Source organism: Psammomys obesus, unplaced genomic scaffold (assembly GCF_907164565.1).
Source record: "Psammomys obesus unplaced genomic scaffold, mPsaObe1.curated_primary_1811, whole genome shotgun sequence".
In the NCBI taxonomy this organism is placed as follows: Eukaryota; Metazoa; Chordata; class Mammalia; order Rodentia; family Muridae; genus Psammomys; species Psammomys obesus.
In genome coordinates, this window is record NW_026591086.1 from 38883861 (window position 1) to 38905716 (window position 21856).

Below are 21856 nucleotides of genomic sequence, written 5' to 3' on the forward strand. Positions count from 1 at the left end.
ACCCAGGTAGTCAGGCTTTGCCCAAAGTGCCTTTTGTTTCCTGCTGATTCATCTCGCCTGCTCACCAATTGCCTGTCTTTAGCTATAGTCCCAGGCCTAACGCTACGATTCTGGCTCAGCAGATCTACAGAGAGACCCAAGAATCTAGCGTGCATGTAATCTATATTTTTAAATCCCATGGAGTTCTCACTCACAGTCAATTGAAAAGCACCAGAATGGCACCTTTTCTATTCATGCATAGATTTTAATTTTAACAGGCTCATTGACAGTAGAATCGGGAGCCAAGTCTCTACAACTCACAAGGGCTACCATGAAGCTCTCTCTCCCAGGAGTCTAAGATCAGAAGGTGTTGGCATATCACTGCAGCTAACATGATGCTGCCGCCTTTTAACAATGAGAACCTTTGGATTTTTGCTTCTAAAACTACTTTGTCCTCCATTTCCCTAAGCAGCCTCATCCCTGTAAACGGCACTGAATCTGTCCAGCACTGAAAATCCAGCCACACTGGGAGCGACCCTCAATAGATACCCCACAAAAACACCTTCTGCCACCCACTTCTTGCTTTTGGCTACGAACAGCCAGAAACCAGCTAGACTCATATAAGCTGAAGAACATCCAGGTGGGTGGTGATTAGGTTTGGGTCACTGAGATTTAAGTCTAGTTTACTCCAGTTTATTCCCCTGCTGTGCTATCCTGTTGTTACTCTGGAGCCAAGGGCCATAGGGCTGAGAGTTCCAGCAGCTAGCTGCCAGAGCCACAGTCCTCAGCTGAGTCAGAGGAATTTGTTTTGTTTTGCTGGGTTTGTTTTGTTTTTGTTTTTGCTTAGTGTGTCTGATTTATAAAAGTGTCAAATCCATCAAGTAAGAGATACTACTTCCAGGCTTTAAATGTACATACAATAACCAAAGGAAAACTTTTCTCTAAGGCTCTCAAAAATTCCTTCATCTTTCACAAGCAGAAACTGTGATGCATTCCTTGGAACCAGTGGGTCCCTTGTACCTGTTTATAAGCTACATCAGTGGCATGGTATATAGTGGCCCCTTCCTGTTTTCAGTTTCAGTTATCCATAACCTTCTACACTCCAAAACATATGGCTAATCCAGAAATAAGTCCTAAATTTTCAACCACATGTTCTTCTGAGTAGGTTAAGAAAATACTAAGTTGTCCTGATCTGCCTGCCTGGAATCATTCCTCTGCCCGGGATCTCTACAGTGTACACACTAAGCCATGCTTTGGGTACTTGTCCAGTCTTGGTTATTAGATAATCTACCGTGGTGCTTGTGGTCAAAGAGCATTCATTTTATTCTTTTATGGAGGAATGATGCTGGCAACTTGATCATGCCAAATAGAAGCCTTGTAAGGGAAATGGTGAAAGTTCTCAACTCAGTAAGAAAAGGGAGTGAGTCATTTAATCAAGTTGTTTAAAACCTCTGTTAAGAGTGAATCTCCCTGGATCTTGAGGAAGCGTTATTCCTAATTGTCTGAGAAAGCGCCAGATTGACTTCCAGAGTGGTTGTACAAGTTTACATTCCACCAGCAATGGAGGAGGGTTCCCCTTTCTCCACATCCTCCCCAGCATGTGTTGTCACTTCAGTTATTCATCTTAGCCATTCTGATGGGTGTAAGGTGAAATCTCAGGGTCGTTTTGATTTGCATTTCCCTGATGGCTAAGAATTTTGAACATTTCTTTTAAGTGTTTCTCTGCCGTTCGATATTCCTTTACAGAGAATTCTCTGTTTAGCTCTGTTCCCCATTTTTTAACTGGATTACTTGATTTGTTACTCTTTAACTTCTTTAGTTCTTTATATATACTGGATATTAGCCCTCTGTCAGATAAAGGGTTGGTGAAGATCCTTTCCCAATCTGTAGGCTGTCATTTTGTTCTGACGACAGTGTCCTTTGCTTTACAGAAGCTTTTCAGTTTCAGTTTATTAGTTATTTTCAGTTTATTAATTGTTGCTATTAGAGCCTGTGCTGTTGATGTTCCGTTCAAGAAGTTGTCTCAAGAGCAACAGCTCCAAAAAGTCTGGGCACAGGGATCTTTTCTGAGACTGATACTCCAGCCAAGGACAACTCATGGAGATGGTCTGGAACCCCTGCACAGAGATAGCCTATGGCAGTTCAGTATCCAAGTGGGTTCCATAGTAATGGGGACAGGGACTGTCTTTGACAGGAACTGACTGGCCTGCTCTTAGATCACCTCCCCATGAGGGGGGAACAGCCTTACCAGGCCACAGAAGATAATGCAGCCACTCCTGATGAGACCTGATAGACTAGGATCAGAGGGAAGGGGAGGAGGACCTCTCCTATCAGTGGACTGGGACAGAGACACAGGTGGGGAAGAGGGAGGGTGGGATTGGGAGGGGACGAGGGAGGGAGATACAGGGGTGATACAAAGTGAATAAACTGTAATTAATAAAAATAAAAATAATTAAATAGATAAAAAGAGTGAGGCTCCAATTAGCAAAATTGTATAAAAGGAAAAATAAATGCATACTACCTTTCCTGTTGGTTCTCAAACTATAAAAGTTATCGTCCCAGTACACAAGAGCCAAGTTAAGGAAAAGGCATTAAATTCCGTGGGTTGAACAGGAAAAAGCTTGGACTATATGGTGCCGTCCTTGAGCTCAGACTTCTGCTGGAATCTGTCCCCGAAGGTGAGTGGGAGCACTCACCTTCCACACTGGAATTTCCACATTGTAATTAGGGAGAAACTGGCTTGACTACATTGTACAGGTAAGTGACAGACAGAGACAATAAATAAAAAAGGTAAGAAATTTACGAAAAGATCCTAAGTACTGAACAGTTTAGAGTTCATTTACTCCTTTCATTCTTTTACACCCCTACTTTCTTTTCCTTCATTGCCCTGGACACATTTGAAATTTGGTATTTCTGGGTACGAATCTTACATTTTTACAGCCCTCCAATAAATATCTTACGTGAATGAACTCCCTTAGTCTTCACGTGACCTTATGAGGTTGGCCATTTTACTGACTCCACATTGCAAGTAAGAATACTGGGGTGAAGACCAGTTGCAGGAACTTGTGCAGGGCCACAGGGGATATGGCTGAGAGTCCCAGAAGCTAGATCCCAAAGCCACAGCACTCAGCTGCCACAGGAAACGAAACGTATGTTTAGCTATTGTTTGTTTGCTGGTCTGTCTCACTCACAAAACTGTCAGCTCCATGGAGTAGGAGTTATGATCATTTTGTCTCTCTGTTAGTGTTCTACACACCATCAGTTCCATAGGAAACATTCTGAACCAACAGAAAACAAACAAACAAACAAAAAACACGGTTGGAGGAATAAGTACAGAGATGAATAAGGCATTGAACAAAGGACCAACTTTGAAAAATGCGAGTTCTATGATCAAAAGATCCCTCATATTCCATGACTGAGAACAGAAGGACAAGTCCAGAACATTATGTCCTATGTCTGCTCTCACCTCTCTGGTTACATCTGTAACCACCTGTGTCATCCAATAATGAGAATCTTTTCTTGCCCTTGGACTCATTATCAAACTTTTATCAAATAAAAGCTCAAGCTGGGTTACCTCAGTCTGAGGCAGAACACTGTCAATATTCTCAAAAAACAGGGAATGCTGTGAGATGCTGTTTTCTGTTTTTACCCCCTCTGCTTTAGACTAGTATTTTGTTCATTAAGTCTGAAAACCAAAGGCACAAAACAACTGGAATGTAAAAGTCTGGTGAGCATAAAAAAGGAAATTCTGTATAGTTTAAATCAACAGGTGTATGTGTTCATGTGTCTGTGAAGGTGCAAGTGGAGGCCGGAAGTACCTCAGGTGTACTTCCACAGAACACCTTGGCTTTCTGAGACAAGATCTCTCACTGGCCTGGAACTTGCCTATTTGGCAAAGCTGGCTGGCCATAAAACCCCAGGGATCTGCCTTTATGCACCTCCAAGCCCTGGGACTGACAGAATACAGCCCCACCCTGGCTTCTTTAACATGTGTTCCAGGAATCAAACTCATGTGCTAATACTTCCAACTGGAGCACTTCACTGAATGAGCCACGTCCCCACCCCAAATTAACAGTGTTTAAATAAAGTAACGACTTCAATGTTCCCGAATGAATTTGGTAGATACAGACGTACTCAAAGCGTTGTGCTCTCATTCTCTTTCATGATCAGCAGCACAGCTTTTCAGAGAAAACCACCTGATAAAAACATAAGTAGCTAAAAATCTTACCGGACAAACAGACACCAACTCTCACTATCAGTGCCTGGAATCAATTCTATTCTTATAGCAGGGGAAAAAAAATCACAGCTAACAGGACTTGATAATAAATAAACTATTACATGAGACTATCACAAGCAGAAAAACTGGTTCCTAAACAAACATTTCACGCTCCATGCCTCCAGTCCAATACCACAAGGGTCGACTGCTGTACTCAGAATGTACGTGGAAGGCCCTCCACAGAGAGCTAGTTCAGTAGGTGAAGCTCCTGCCAACAGGCCTGACAACCTGAAACTTATCCCCAGCACATGCGGTGGAAGGACAGAACTCCCACACCCTGTCCTCTGACTTCCACACTTGCTCCCTGGCATGCATTTGCATGGGCACATCCATGTGCTCACACACAATAAACAAACAAACAAATAAACAATTTGTTTAAAAGAAATGACTTGTGAGTTTATCCTCCACTCCAGGAACATAAATGAAATAGTTCTGGTAGAGAGGCGAACATGTTATGAGATGTGTTTCCCAGGTCTGCATCTTCAGGCCGGGCTTATTTATAGAAGCCAGGTTTCAAGGATTATGTCAGTCCTTACATATGTCAACTCTCACAACAGAGAAACACATATACAAGACACACACACTTCAACAGTGCAGTAAGAGAACACTGTTTAGAACAGATCGTTACTCTATCATCTGTCAGCTTGGTTGGATGGAGAGGGGGATTCGTAGATCACATCTCTGTGTGCATCCTGGGAGGTGGTTTTCAGGTGTTCCCAGATCATAAGGACCCTGGATCTAATAAATGGCATGATTCATTGATGGGTTCAAAACTGATATAGAGCATTGGGAAGGTGAGGCCTAGTTAGAGGAAGTGTGCCTTTGAAGGGCTGTCTTGACACAGGCACCTTCCTGATCCTCCTCTTTCTTCCTGGTCTCCATGAGGTGAACAACTGTCCTCTTCCATACTCTTGCTCCATGATGCTTCTGCCTTCTCACAGGCCTAAAGACAATGAAGCCATCTGATGTTGCACTGAAACCCTCACCTTAAATTAATCCTTTCTCTTTATGGTGATTTTCACAGGTGTGTTGTCATCACAACAAAAGTATGACTAATATAGAACCCATGATATGACTTAGTCTCTGGGCCCCTGCAAGGGATCAAGTGCTAATGAAATGCAGGGATGAGTGTTCCTCAAAGTAAACAGACTACAAGTAGGAGAAAATGCCCTCCTTGTGAAGGAGGTGGAGTTACAAGAAGGGACCTCTGCTTATAACAGCATATAATCACTACAGCACCTTTTAGAAAGAGAGAAAGGAGGAAGAGAAGGACGAGATCCTCTCAAATTTAGCCTACAAAATATTTTCAGAATGTACTGAATTATTTACTCAGGATGTGAATGCTCCATGCTTACAATCACAGGATGTAGGAGAATTACAAGTTTGAGGTCAGACTGGGCCACCTAGGAAGACCCTGTCTCAAGAATACTTTTAAGTTTCACTTAAAAACATGTTTCATAATCCCACGTAACATTATATGTGGTATAATTTCTCTAAAATTGTAAGTATCCATGTGGGAAAACACTATTATACAAACACATTACAACTAACATCTGTTTAAAATGATGATAACTAAAGGCGAGAAATTTAGGACCACACATGTACTCTTAACAGTGGTACGCAATAACCTAACTGTGGATTTAATTTCCTGAGGACAGGGATCAATTCATACTGGTATCATTGGATTGGAATGAACTCCTCCTACTGAACTAGGTCCTAGTCACACAACCATGAACAGACAGGAGCTTCTAGCATGAAGCTACAATTCCAAAGGTGGGGGTATCCACAAAAAATAACAAAACAATAATGTTTAAGTGTAAAAAGGAAAATAAACAGCTGGCACAGAAGTGGAAAACTAAGGTACCAACCTAAGTCAGCCAGTCATTCATTGGAACCCAATCTGAGGAAGTGACATTTGTCAGTTAAGCAGAAAACTGAAGGGATAAGCCGATAAGCCAACAACAACCAAAAAGGGGAAGCATGCAAAGGCTTTGAAACTATCTAAGCATAGACTTGTTTTGAACAGGACAGCCAATCTGCATGTCAGAATTGGGGAGTATACACATGAGTGAGATTCTATACAAGGCTCAGTCGGCCAAGACACACAACAAAGAATGTGCAAATGGCCTGAGTTCAGAGCGCCTGGCTTGTATTTTCAAAGGACCACTCCTACAGCTCCACAGAAGGATGCTAACGGAAAGAAAGGACAAGAGTAAAGACATATCTCAACAAAAGATCACAGTCCCTACATCCAAGCTGAGGTAACAGTGATTAGAGGGATGTGAGCATATCAAAATAATTTCAGTGGGGTTGGGCGGATGGCTCAATTGGTCAAGTGCCTGTCATGAAAGCATGTGGACTTGCCTTCAATCCTGAGAACCCATGAAAACAAGCCAGGTACAGTGACATACACACAGCAGCATTCCCAGGTCAAGGGAGGTGGAAACAGGAGGACTCTTGAGGTGTGGGGCCTGCCAGTCTACCTATATTGATGAGCTGTAAGTTCAGTGAGAGACCCTGTCTTTAAAAAAATAAATAAAAACAAATGGAGGGGCTGTAGAGATGACTCAGCAGCTTGAATCTCACGTTGTTCTCTTGCAGAGGACTTGAGCTGAGTTCCCAACACTCACACTGTGACTCCCAACCATCTGCACCTCCAATTCCAAGAAAATCAAGTGGGGCTGGAGAGATGGCTCAGTGGTTAAGAGCACTGCCTGCTCTTCCAAAGGACCTGGGTTCAACTCCCAGCACCCACATGGCAGGTCACAACCTTCATACCAATGCACAAAGAATAAAACAAATTATTTAAAAAAAAAGAAAAGAAAGTGGAAGATGATTAAAAAAGACAAAGAATGTCGACCTCAAGTCACCCTGTGCACAAGTATAAATATGTGCACACAAACACACACAATATAATACGTGTGTGTGTGTGTGTATATATATATATACACATATGTGTATACACACACACACACAAAATGTTTAGAGGGCTAGGGATGTAGCTCAGGGGTAGAGAGCTTGCCTAGCATGAACAAGGCACTGGGTTTGCTTCAGAGCATTTAACAAAAAAGAAAAATAAGTAGCATTTGGCCAGCCTGTCAGAGTATATCTATAATCCTAGGACTAGAGAAGAAGAGGCAGGACATGCTCTAGATTGGGGCCAGCCTGTACTATTCTACACAGCCAGACCCTGTCTTAATGACACACACACAACACACACACACACAAACTTGGAAGCATAGTTGATATGACTTGTCTCAAACCCAAAGCAGGAAGTGAAAAGTCGGACTCAACGTTAACTCCTGCTTCTGCAGCATCAGCTACAAGCTCAAGGGCAAACTCAAGTAAGCATTTATAGCAGCGGTTCTCAACCCCCGAACGCTGCAACTGCTTAGTACAGTTCCTCGTGTTGTGATGACCCCAGCCGTAAAATGATTTTCATTGTTGCTTCGTAATGATAACTTTGCTACTTTTATGAATCTTAGAGTAGTGTAAATATCTTTGTTTTCTAATGGTCTTAGGTGACCCCTATGAGAGGGTAAGTCGACTCCCAGGTTGAAAAACACTGATTGACAGTCAGATAAGAAAGGGCTAAGCTGCAATGTAAGGTACTGTCAATAAAAATTCATGAAATGGATTTTAGAACATACATGGAACTTGAAATATCTGATCTGCCAGATGCTTGCAGAAATCATTTGAGTCTAAGCTTTCACTTAAGTAAGACAGGGATTTTTCATGCCTATTCTTTTATAAGATTGTCTAAGAGCAAAGGTCAGCAAATGTCTTCTGTAAAGAGACAGGAGAAGAGTGAGTTTAGACTTCTGTCACAAGTGGTTCCTCAGATGTGTTTAAGAGGCCGGGATGTGGCTCAGAGAGTAGAAGACTTCCCTGCTGTTCCTGAAGACGTGGGTTTGGTCCAGTGGTGGCTCACATGATAATCCCAGATCAAGAGTTCGAAGTGTGTTGGAGGTCAGCCTAGGCTGTATGACAGACACTCTGTCTCAGAAAACCAAAACAGACAAGGATAAATTTAATCTTGTCATGTTTTCATTCTATTTATTAACATGTAACAATTAAAATTTTATATATCCTTCACAGTTTCAAAAAGAGCCATTATGTGTCAAATATCTTTCTGGTTGCCTAATCAGATATAAACTATTTGTTGGTAATTCTCATTTCTGTGACTAGTAATGCATTTCATTATCTCAACAGAGAGCAATTAACAGATTTCATTATCTCAACAGAGGCGGACGACACCCAGAGGCCCGTCTGCTGCTTGCCGGCAGCAGGAGCCACCACAATGTGCAAGTATGTCATGGGAACACAGGAGAGAAAGAGACCATATGAAAAGAAGTGGAACTGGAGACTCTAGGGTGGAGGGGAATAGCCTGATAGTAGCCTGCCCTGCCGCCTACAGCTGTGATGAGGTCACAGTCAGTGCTGCCGCTGATGGCCATGTCTGGGATGGTAGCCATGCAGCAGTAGGGGTCTATGTCGACAGCCATAGACCACCGAAGGCTATACAGATATCCCTGGTCTGGGCTGCCCGTCTGGGCCCATATTGATGTCCAAGGGCTGAGCAGAGCTGGCCCCATCACTCACTGGATGTAGCCCTCTGGAGAGCTGGTCCCATCCATGGAAGGCTACAGCACTCAGGGGAGCGAGCGGGCCCTGCACCTCACCTGGGCAGCACAGTAGAGCTAACCCTGGTTGGGGGAGAGGGGAAGTGGAGGCAAGGAAAGTGCCTCATGACAGCCCAAGGTCATGAGGTTGGGAGAGCTGACCCTTCCGGTGGCATGGATTTGGGACAGATGTGTCGACTCACCCTCCCCCTTCAGCCCCCATTGCCCCTCACCAGCTTCGGCAGACAGGAATGCTAGCCACATTCAGGAGAACAGGCCCTGCACCTTGCCTGGGCAGCACTGTGGAGCTATCTGGCTCTGGTGGTGTGGATGAGGGTAAGCTGGCCCCAAGGGCATAAGAGTGGGAGAGATGTCCCTGCCCCTTGCCAGCGGCAGCACTGGGTGAGCTATCTAGGGCAGTGATGGAGAACTTGCCCCGGTGGTAGGGACACAGGAGAGGTGGCAAGAGACCAACTCAGGTAACACACAGGCCCAGATCCAGGGCTTTGAATCGGCCACCCCAACATCTACCTCATCTGTGAAATGCTGGAGATCCAAAGCAGCAGGAGCTCCGTGACACAGGACAACAGCTGTGTATTCAAGAGGAGTTCTGGGGACCATCTAGTACTGATAGATTAGCAGAAACCAGAGGCCTAAAACCAGACCCACATACTGCAATGAACATTTGCAAGCAAAGATGTGTCCACCAAAGATTATACTGTGGGGACACTGTGACACATGATAGCTTCCAGGATGAGATTTTTTTTCTTTGCTTCATTCTGTTTAATTTTTATTTGATTTGATTTCATCTATTTTTGTTTTTCTATTTTCTTTTGGGGGGAGGTTGCAAGGGTTGAGAGTGGATACAAAGGGATGGGGAGATGAGTGGGATTGGGGTACATAATGTGAAATTCACAAGGAATCAATAATAAGCTTTAAAAGATAACAGATGGTGTTGCTATATAGACTAGACGGCCACCCTTGTCTTGCTATTTTATAATTTCTCCAGGAAACTAGAGAACATTCGACTCTGTAACCTGACTCAAATTAGACAAAAGAACTGTGAAAAGTTACATAGGGGTTCAGGCTCACCACCGTATGTAGGCCAAGAGGGCTTTACAAAAAGTCCACATGAAAGCCAAAATAAAATCTCTATCCAGGGACTAGACAAATGGCTCAGCAGTTGAGAGCACTAACAGCTCTTCCAGAGGACCCAGGTTTGATTCCCAGCACCCACAGGGTCATTCTCAACACTGGAGAACCCTGTAACTCCAGCTCTACGGTTCTGATGTCCTCTTCTGGCCACTGCAGATACTGCACATGTGTGGGACACAGGCATAGACGCAGGTAAATCACCAAAAAGGGCACCACTCTGGAAGGAGCCAGCTAAGGGCCACAGGACAGAAATGACTTAGATGAAAGAAGGCAAGCATCCACATGTAGAAGGAAATCCAATCCAGCTGCAGAAGGCAGGGCATGAAGAGGGAGGAAACAGGCACTGAAAAGCAACAGGATTAAGACTCAGGACATCCAGCAGACTAATGACGTGTCCCAACCCACATCCTAAAGGCACACCTGTGAAGAACAAATGTCCAAACTATCATAATTCAACACCGAAATCTGACCTCATCTCACCTAACACCCCCCCCCAAGAAAAACAAGTATGAACACCGTTTCACCTCCCCGACTTAAAGCTTTCGGCCGGAAGATAAAATTTCCACTCAGCACATCCCTTACCGGCTTAAGGCACTGGTAAGGGAAGAGGCCAGAAAGCTGGGAGATTAAAAGTTTCCTTCAAATCCTCCGCAATAGGGTCTTACTTCTCATCTTGCCTTAAACCGTCAGCTCTGGAAAAGACTGAAAGGAACCAGGAGTAAAGAAATGGCCACACCGCCAGCCAAATGAACATGGGCCTAGATCCACAGCTCCCAATCCTGTGGTCTGGGTACAACAGGAAGAGAATGAGACACTGAAGTGGGGAGCTCTGTTTGATAACCCCTTCCAATGATGCAGACACAAGCTCTCGCTGTGTCTTCCAATCCTGACCCTGGTCCTGAGCAGCTGTGGGGTTTGGGACGGTGCCCCATCATAAGGCTAGTGCTACCTGGAAGCTGGGAAGCTCTGTGCACAGGTGTTTGTCTTTCCTCCAGATACTGCAGTTCTGCCAGGTAAATGTCCACCTCAGGCCAGCAGGAGAACTGTACTATTGCTGGGATGAAACACCATGGCCAAAAGCAAGTCGGGGAGGAAAAGGTTGATTTGGCTTGTACTTCCACATCACCGAAGGAAGTCAGGACAGGAACTCAGACAGGGCAGGAACCTGGAGTCGGGAGCTGACGCAAAGGCCATGAAGTGGCGCTGCTTACTGGCTTGCTCAGCCTGCTTTCTCACAGAACCAAGGACCACCAGCCAAGGGTGGCACCACCCACAATGAACTGGGCCCTCCCCTTCAATCACTAAGAAGCTGACCTACAGGCTTGCCTACAGCCAATCTTATGGTAGCATTTTCTCTGCTGAGGTCCCCTTCTCTCAGATGACTTCAGCTAACTAGTCAGTGTGAGAATAAAACAGAAAGTGATTACAGCCAACAAAAAGAGTATCTCTGGGCTTGACGGTGTAGCTCAGTGGTAGTGTTTGCCTACCACACAGAAGAACCTGAGTGCATGCACACATGCACACACAGAGACAGAGAGAGAAAGAAAGAGAGAGAGTCTACGAGCTGGAGAACAGAGAAAGGAAAAGAGCTGAAAAATCCAGATCATATTTCTGTAGTTCTCTGACTAGTGTATTTCCAAAGCCACTGACCACCAGCTACAAAGAAGCAAAAAATGGCCCTGTTGAAATACACTAACAAATGAACTTAAAATCAGGTTCTATGACGAAACCCTCGACAGCAAGTATTCTATGAGAAACAGTAAGGCCTCAGATTCTATGAAGAAAGAACCGGAAGGAATTAGCATTAACTTGTTTTTCTTAGTTCTAAGAGCACAATTTGCAAAATTTCTTTTAAGTCATTCTTGGAAAGTTCAAGAAACAGATCCTTAAACACAACTAATAAAGCACATTACTACTGTGATTTGTTTTAAGTGGTCATTCTATAATTATGAAATATGAGGCCTGGTGAGCTGGCTCAGTGGGTTAAAAGCACTTGCTAAGCAAGTCTGAAGAGCACGCCTCTCATACACACACAAACACACACTGAGAGATACACAAACACACATACAAACACACACACTCATGCAAGCACACACACACACACACACTAATAATAATAACAATAATAATAAAGTAACCTTTTTTTTTTTTCTTTTGAGATAGGTTCTCAACTGGCTGTTCCGTAACTTGCTATGTAGGATAGGTAGTCCTTGAACTCACAGAGATCTCCTTGCCTCTGCCTCCTGATTACTGGGATTAAAGGTGTGCACCACTATATCTGGCTATTAAGGTTATTTTAAAAAAAAATAGCCAAAATATGGCATTAGTCATAATGCAGTGTTCAAACATTTAGTATCTTTGTAAAAACTTTTCAAAGAAGCTGGGCATGGTGGTACATAGCTTTAATCCTAGCTCTCAGCAGGCAGAGGCAGGTGGATTTCTATAAGTTCGAAGCCTGCCTGATTTACACAGAGTTCCAGTGAAGCCAGGGCTATATAGCAAGAGCCTGTCTCAAAAAACAAGATTAAAATTAACATTTAAAAAGCTTTGATTTGGGGGATGGCGATACTGCTCAACAGTTAAGAGTCCTGGCTGCTTCATTTCCCATCATCCACATGGAGGCTCCAAACCATCTTTAACTCCAGTTTCGGGGGACCCCATGCCCTCTCCCGGCCTCCGGAGGCACTAGGCACATCACTGGTGAACATACATACATGCAGGCAAAACATCCGTACCCCTGAAGTGAAAACTAAGGTCAAAAGGTTTTTATTTTAATTATGTATGTGGAAGGGCTGTTGTATGTGCATGCGACTGCAGGTGCTGGTGGAGGCCAAAGACAGACTTATATCCCTATAGATAGAGCTGCAGGCTGTTGTGAGCCACCTGAGGCCGGGTGGGAGAAGAAGTCGGGTCCTCTTCAGGAGTGGACAATACATGCTTTTAATGTTTTTTTTGTTGTTGTTGTTTTGTTTTGTTTTTTTGTTTTTTGTTTTTTTGTTTTTTTGGTTTTTTTTTTTTTTGCAGGAGGGAAGGGACAGGGGGAACAGGGTTTCACTACGTAGCTCTGGTTGTCATGGAACTCGATACATAGAGCAAGTGGGCAGGGAGCTCCCAGAAATCCACATGCCTCTGCCTCCCAAGTTGAGGGTGTGTACCACCCTCAATGCCTGGTCCAGCACTGCATACTCTTAACCACTTAGCCATCTCTCCAGGCCCAGCACCTACAGTCTCTAATTCGCACAAATATAGGCTGCTTTAATTATTTAAATGGACATAATATTAAAACTTTTTTTTTTTTTTGAAGCACGGTCTTATATAGTCCAAGTTTGATAATTGGCTGAGGATGACCTCAAGCTCTGACCCTCCTGTCTCCATATCCGAAGTGCTAAAATCTTACAGGTGTATACCTACCACTACACTGTGTGGTTCTGGGAAATGAACTCAGGGCTGCAAACATCCTAAGGAAGTATTCTACCAATGGAACCACATGCCCAGCCCCAAAACCTCCTCCGGGGACGGAAAAACTGCAGTAAGGTTCTATGCATACAGTCTCTTTTTAAAAGGAGGTAAAGCTACGTATTTGCAGATTAGTGACCTAGCCTTGCTCATAAGAAACAACCAGGTATCCCACAACCCAATTCATGCCAAACAGGATTTGTAAAGAGTTTGCACAGATAGATCCTTTTCTAATCCAGTTACCCAAGTTGGGCTGAAATGTGCTAAAGCTGCAGCACTCCTTCCATATCCCACTACAGAGGCTTGCACAGACGGGGACTTCTGGAGGAACCGTGACATACACTTAACCTCCTCTTCCTCTCTTTTGCACCTGAAAGCCCTGTGCACAGCAAGTCTTTCCAGCTGAGTGCTTCTCCTGACACACATTCTTAACTCTAACCGAGGAAGAGGTGTGAACTCAAGAGGGCATATCACCATGGCAACTCCCCACAACAGACACAAGCTATCAGCTCAGCACTCCCATCTCTGAGATCACATGGAGATCCACCCTCAGAAAAGACATGTGAGCAGACAGTCTGTAAAACATTAGCCTCGTCTGTTGGACAAGCCTCCAAATCAGTGGCCCAAGGCGAACACAAACTCTGTAGCTGGCTGCCAAGAATGTGAAGCCCATTCTGCACTTCTCAGTCCAGGTATATAAATTGTTACATGTGGGTAATTTGCTAGTGGTGTCCTCTTTCACGATAAAAACTATCCCAAATCATCAAGCTATATGGTCATCCTCAAGGCAGGCCGGCATCAGAAAAATTTTGTAAGACAAAGCAAGGTAAGCCTACTGGAGCTGTTTGCTCACCCATTGCTCTTGGCTGCCTTATAGAATTTGCCCAGCAAATGCAGGGAACAGCAGGCTCCCTTACCAAGGAGCCTTAAGTCTCCACTTCAAATAAAGAACTTGTGACAAAGCAAACAGGAATCTTTTTTTCCCATTTCAAAGGTATCCAGAACCTTAACCTACTGCGTAAGAAGCCAACCTCCCAGGTGACAAAATTGCTGAACGTCAGCACGTCTGGCTGAAGAGTCACACTCTGGAGCAAAGACAGCTGTCCCAACATTGCCCACTTGAAGGGTCACACGCAGTCAACGGAGGTGCTCCCAGGGAAATGTGGCACACTGTCAATGATGAATTTACCAAGTTCATGTGGAGGAACTTGGGAACTACTTGAAACCAAACCTTCTGTGTGCTGCCTGACCCAAAGAGGGTTGTTAAGCGTTTAAAATATTTATTGATGCTTTACAATGTGAGGAGACACATACATACATACATACATACATACATACACGCATAGACACAGACAGATGTTTAAACTCCAATTTCAGCTTTTTCTTGAAAAATCAGAATTTCAACGCTGAGTTTGCATCTATTACTGTAATTTAATTTACAGACAGAGCTGAGTAACCTCTGGGAAGGGACACCCTTGGTCATTTCCCTCACAGTCCTCATGCAACTCTCTTCTGGGGCACTGGAGTCTGAAACTACTAGTTCTTAGCAGAAATTGTCTCAATGGCGACCACATCTGGCCCTTCAAATAAAAGATCTTCTGGCAGGAATTTGCTCAGTTCAGAGCAAATAAGAATCTATATCCCTCCCCTGTGCAGACTATCTTTTATAGTATCAGTAGGTGCTGTGAAAGTTGCCAAGCAATAAACTGCCCTACCCAACTGTGATACCTATGAACCACAGCAATGACCTATAGGGCAAGATATCTCTAACGGTGCAATACTGGCACTCCTATTTTGGTGGTAACCAATAGCTGTGTAATTGAGTTTAAGGAAGGCCTGCTCAGGAGTGAACTCCTGCCTAGTACTGGAAACCTAGCCAACTACCCAAGGTGAAGAAGGTCATGGATCTTAGAGGTGAACCAACTGTATCACTAGTTTACTAGGCCAGCACAATTCCTAACTACATTCTGAAATGTATCCTTGCACTGGAGCGCTCACCCATTATGGAAGAAACTTCTCTTTGCAGAAGACAGAGGCTATTACAGAAAACCACAACTGGTCAAATGCAGAGAACAACTGATTGTGGGGTTCCCAGCCCCAACAGATACATCTACAACCCAACTCCTGCAACTAAAGCTCAGAGAACATTTTGGAAGAGTAGGTGGAAAGATTGTATGAGCCAGAATAGCAAGAATCTTGTTGTGAGGTTGTGTCTACTAGAATGAGACACTGGAACTATGATACCTCGGCAATATGACTGCCTACACAAGACCTGAATGATAACTCCAATAAAAATACTAAGGCAGAAGGGGGAAGTTCTTTGGGTCCCCACCCCTGCACAAAGAACTACAAGCAATTAATAACTGCTGAGAGAGAATTAGCCTTGAGAGGGAGTGAGAAGAGATATAGGATGGATTGAAGGGAGAGGACATATGAGGGCTTGAAAGGAGGAAAGGGAAGGGAAAATTACGTAACTATATTTTAATTTAAAGTTTTTGTTTTGTTTTGTTTTGAGACAAGAGTTTTTCTGTATAGCCCTGCCTGTCCTGAAACTCCCTCTCTAGACCAGGCTGGCCTCAGATGCAGAGATCTGCCTACCTCTGCCTTTACCTCTGCCTCTGCCTGCTAGTGCTGGGATTAAAAATATGTGCCACCATGCCTGGCTTTAAAAAATCTTGGTATATATATGTATACATACCAAGGACCCATCTAGGAAATTACAATAAACAAAAAAAAAATGTTTTTCTTTTCTTTTATCAAAAAGTCATATGGCTTTCACTGTCTTCTCTGAAGTAAAGGTGGTACAGGAGTGGAGTTGGAGTGCAATTAGCCTAAACATTTTATTCGTAAATAATAACATATTCATTCTCTAACACTGAACTGTATGTTGGATATAAAATCAAGGAATGACTTGTAATGGACTGAAAATCCATGCATCCAGAAGGGACTCGGCCACCACTGCTGACAGTAAAGAGTGCCAAGACCTGCAATGAAGGAGGAAGGATATTTCACAGATCAGATCCAAAGAAAAAAAGTGTAACATAAACCAGCCAGGGGCACCAAAGTTCTCCTAAAGGCCTGGAGACTGTAAGGTACTCTTCCTTGTTGCCAGGAACAGAACACTGTATTAGAATACAACAAAGAGAGTGATAATCTCAGGAACTTTCCTATTTCATTTGTGAAATGAATTTTAAATAAAGACGTATTAAATGAACCTCACTGGCTACCCACAGTAGGGAATTAAGTCATTTGCAGTGAAGTATTCTGTTGCAAACCTAACAGTGAACACAAATTAAAATTGCCACCTGGAGGCCTCAACCCTACACAAAGAACTGCAAGCAGATCAGGAATGCTCGAGTGCAAGAAACAGTCTTCCCCAGGAAGAGCACACCAACTGGTTATCCAATGCCCTGAAAACATACATATAAGTAACATTACACAGACTGAGCAGGTTGTATATACGTATGTATATGTGTGTGTGTGTACATATACATATGTGTGTGTATATATGTATTTACATTCAAAACTAACAATTAAAGAAAAAAAGAAGACATGAATTTGAAAGAGAGCCAAGAGGGGTATATGATATGAAGGGCTTGTGGGGAAAAAAATGAAACGAGAAATGATGTTTCTTACAATCTCAAAAATAAAAGAAATAATAGTAATAGTAATAATAATAATAATAATAAGGTACTCACCCTCTTCACATTAGCAGTTCTGGTTGTTTAAGGCATTTGTCTCTCAGGGACTGGCATGGCAGCCAGCACACTTCCTGTTCTTCCAGAGGAGCTCGGCTTGGTTCCCAGCACCTAACAACCACTGTACCACAGCCCCTCAGGGGGACCCAAAGCCCTCTTCTTGCCTCCTCAAGCACCAGTTTGTCCACACCCACGCTCACAAACACACAAATAAAATAATCTCTAAAAATAAAAAATATGTTTTCCTTTTAAAAAGTAATGAAAGAAACTAAAGGCAATTGTCTTTTACTGCAGTTTTATTACAGGACTTTCGTGGAATGCTATCAAACAGTTCTTAAAAATTCCATTTTGGAATGAGAATAAAATAAGGGCTTATTATAGGCTGTTTTTCTCATCTATCCTTAATTTCCCAGCTATCCTTAAATTCCCAGAAGAATACCCTGTGGTAGAACCTGAGACTTTTAAAAATTGTTTATTTATAGTTAGTCAACACTCCTTTCTTTCCCTAAGAACCTCAATCACTTTGAAGATATAAATCATTTTTTTTTAGAAAACAGCACAGGGGTGGGGCTTTAATATTGCAAAGCAAACAAACACAGAGCACACACATACACTTCTAAGGCTGTTTCCCAAGGCACAGTTACTGTAAGTTTTTCTTTTTGTTAGATCTGTGGTTCTCAACCTTCCAAATGCTGTGATCCTTTAATATATAGTTCCTCATGCTGTGGTGATCTCCAACCATTTTATTTCGTTACTACTTCACAAATGTAATTTTGCTACCGTTATGAACTGTAACGTGAATTTCTGATATGCTGGCGACCCCCAAGTTGAGAACTGATATTTTAGTTAGCCCTGTACCTGTTTATTATGAAAGTCAATTTATTAATAGAGTCTATTTAGTAATAGAACACTTCAAGTTAGTAAACTCTGGAGAAATATTGGACACTAACCTAGAAGAGTAATATTCTTTTTAAGACGACTCTTGGAACCTCCTCGACAACCCTGACTTTTAAGTTACTCAAGCATGCATTTACTGTCTCAGTGGGTGCGAAAACAACAGAAAACAACAGACTCCAAATTCGCAGAATCACACTTGGCTGATAATCTCCTGACAGTTCTAGACTTTGCTTTGAAATCACACCCTCCAGACCCGGATACCCGGAGGTGTTTTTGGTGACTGGGATGCGCCGACCTAACAGGTATGAATGCAGGACTAACGGGGCTGACAACCAGTACCGCGCCTCTAGGAAGCCCGCTGTCTCCGTGGCTTCCAAGAAACACACACTTGCACTCACGCACACATTTGAGGAAGCCTGGCAAGCCAGCACCAGTCACCAGGATCCTCCTGGGACCCGCGCTTTTCCTTGAGTCCTCCGCAGACTTGCCATCTGGACCACTCTGCGCCTACTTTCCAGTCTCCCGCTCGGGCCGGCCAGCTGGTCCCGAGGCTAACCCAGCCACCAATCGCTTTCTCTCCCACTCCCAGATTACCAAAACGGAGCGAGAGGGGGGCACCCGAGCGCGCCACGTGGAGCGCGAGCCAGCTTCCAGACAGTTCTTACAAGAGGGATCTCGGCCTCGCCGGTCCCCGCAGCCCTGGTCCCGCCCCTCGTCCCCCCAAAACTTGCCTGGTTGGGGTCGGTGGCGCGGAAAACGTGGCAGGCCATCTGGGACTCGGGGTCGTCGGGCTGCGCCTTAATCAGGTAGGCGAAGTAGGTGAGGTCGTGACTGTTGTGGATGAAACGCGAGATGTGCTGAGCCTTGTGCTCGAAGATGAACACCCCGGTGCTGGGCTGCACGGCCCCGGAGCCGGCGCCCCCGCCGACCCCGGCCCCCGGCGCGGGGACGCAGCGCAGGAAGGGCGCGCTGAGCACCAGGAGCACCTCGCGGGCCGGGGGCGCCCCGCAGCCGCCCGCCTCGGGCTTCTGGCTGCGCCGGCGGATCTCGGCCATGAGCCAGGGTAGCATGGGCAGCGTGGTCCTGCGATCCAAGCACGACCCTCCCACGTACCACAGCCGGAAGCGCTTGTCGCCCGGCTTGGTGGCACCTGGCTGCGCTTGGGGACCCGGCTCGGGCTCCAGGGGGTGCGGGAACGGCTCATCCTGAATGCAGCTAGGCGACTCCATAACTCGCGCCCAGCGAGGGCACCGCGCCCCCGACTCTCACTCTGCAGGCTCCGAGGACACTGCTAACTGCCGCCCCAGGCCCCGCGCCTGCCTCGGTGCCACCAGCCCTGCAAGTCCGTGCTTCAGCGGCCCTGCCCCATGCGACACTTCCCCGGGCGAGGCTCCGGCTGCGGCTCGGCGGACAGGCGGGAGACCGGGGCTCACGCGCGCAGCCCCCTCCCGAGAGCTCGCGCCCGGGGGCTCGGCCCGTCCTCCCGCCGCCCGGGCTCGGGGACCACGGCAGCCGCGCTCTCCCGCTCCCGCAGCCCGCTGCGGCCGGCGCGCTGGCCCAGCGCTGGCGCTGGAAGGCTGGGCGGAGAGCGGGGCTGTGGGCGGGAAGGGGTGACTCGGGGCGGAGCTGACTCCTAGCAGGGTGACCGGCTGTCACCTGGAAGGTCAGGGGTGCCGGGCTGCGGCCCGCTCGGTCCCGGGGAACTACTCCTGTGGAAAATAACAAAAACAAACGTGGCCTCGTGCGGGCGGCTCCTCCAGCCACCGACTGTGCAGACCGGCTCACTGCTCCTCCTCCGGGGTTCCCGTCCCTCCCTCGTTCCTTCCTTCCTTCCTCCCAGGCCGCTACTTTCAAGCCGGCTGCTACTCCGCCTCCGGTCCGCCGGCGCACAGCTTCGCCTGCAGAAGCCGAGCTCCGAGGTCGCCTCCCAGCCTCTTCCTCCTGCCTCCGCCCCTCACCTCGCCTTAGGGGGCAGCCTTACCCAGCCCGGCGCGGGCACTTTCCAGACCAGCCTGGCCTCTCCTCTCCTGGAGACTCTGCTGCCCCCTGGAGAGGAGCCACTCGCAGTCGGGGCTCCGGGATTTTGTTTTTAAGCAGTATTTGCTTGGTTTTATTCCCTCTGAGAAAAAAAAAAAAAAAAAAAAAAAAAAAAAAAAAAAAAAAAAAAAAAAGCCCGAATATTACTATATCCAGCATCCTTTTTCCCCAGTCTCGAGGACTACTCGTGTTTTCAATCACAATTTTATGACAAAATAGTAAATTCTAATATTCGCTTTAAATTTTGGCAGTTTGATATGAATCTTCCCATTTCCTAATGCAGCTAAGTTCTTCAAATATAAAGAAGTTAAACTTTACGTATGTCCACTTCAGAGTTAATGCAAATTTCTTCCCTATTACCTATTGAGAATGCATATTTCAAAAAGTGTTTCAGAGATAATCTGATTATTCTAATTTTAAAAGAGAACAGTAGTAATGTCATTCCTTCTCCGTTTTAGCAGATTAAACTGGTTTTGTTATTACTGCTGCTGTGTGTTTGCTCGTGTTTTAAGTCGAAGTCTCCCTCCTGGATAGTACAGGTCTGTCCTCCTACCCCAATGTGTCACCATCCTAAATGAACGCTCACAACTCTCTTTATATCCTTACTGGATGATGTATGAGAGAAACAAAATAAAGGCGGAAACTTTAAACTTACTTTTTTTTCCAGGTGTTTAGAAGAAAAATTAAAAACTGCAGATTTTTGTTTGTTTGTTTGTTTTGTATTTAGTGGTCTTGTTGTTTTCTCTAGCCTATGGACATTTGGCTTCCTGTACATCCAAAGTCAATAGGGTCAAATACGCTACCCTTTGGGCCACCATGTAGCTGTCGTCTTGTTAATGACCATCTAAGCTCCAAGATGGAGATGTTATTGATTGGTGTAAGTCATTTATTTTAACACTTAAAAAAAAAAAAATACCTTTGTGCACAATGCAACCCAAGTCTTCAAGGAGCGATGAAACATTCTGAGAACAAAGATAAAGACACGCTAAGACCATCACAGAAGCTTTCTTATACAGATCTTGTTTCCCTAGGCTGCACATCTGAAACTTGTGAAAGAAAAAGAATAAAGACATGGCTGAAATACAGAAGCCATATAGATCCCACCAAATCAATCAGCGTGTGCACTAGGACTGTGTTTGAAGTCCAATAGAGCCAATTCCTACTGGCAAAAAAAAAGTTCAAGCAACAAAGAATAAACTTTCAGTGGTTGGCAAGAAAACAGAGATATTGTCTTCTAATGTATAACAAGCTGATAAATATGTTGCTTCCTGCTCTGGAGCCCTTGGCCCATGCTTTATTTCAGTGATGTTTACATTTCACTTACTAATATGATTACTGCATGGGAAGATAGTTCTCTCTGTCCTCTTGAAGTTAAACATGGTCATGTGACCGTGACATGTGATCAGAAGTGACTTGAGTCATATCTGAAGTAGAAGCATTTAACTGAAAGTAGAATAGTGGAAAGTTGGCCCCCTCCTGCTCTCCAGCGGCCTTGATGAAAATAACACATCCATATGGAGGTACCTCGTGGTCAGAGAAGACCAGAAGTCTGAGCCAGCACTCTGTGGACAGCTGTCCTGGAAAATGCCAGGAGCAAGATAGACTCCTCACACATGTAATAAACTCTTAAGCCATTGAGACTATGGGTGGATTTGTTTCCTTATTAACCTACCCTACCCTGTCAAATAAAATGCATATTCACTCGTACATACTGATTATAACTTGTTTTATAAATG

General features: G+C 44.8%; 1 protein-coding gene across 1 annotated transcript in view; it reads right to left on the reverse strand.

Moving 5' to 3' along the window:
- Window positions 1-19940, reverse strand: part of Tbc1d4 (TBC1 domain family member 4) — a 166037-nt gene extending 146097 nt beyond the window's left edge. The window contains exon 1 of the mRNA XM_055609877.1: window positions 18815-19940. Within this exon, the coding sequence (XP_055465852.1) occupies window positions 18815-19312 (498 nt within the window). The 5' untranslated portion in view covers window positions 19313-19940. The remainder of the gene's footprint in view (window positions 1-18814) is intronic.
- Window positions 19941-21856: the final 1916 nt, after the last annotated feature.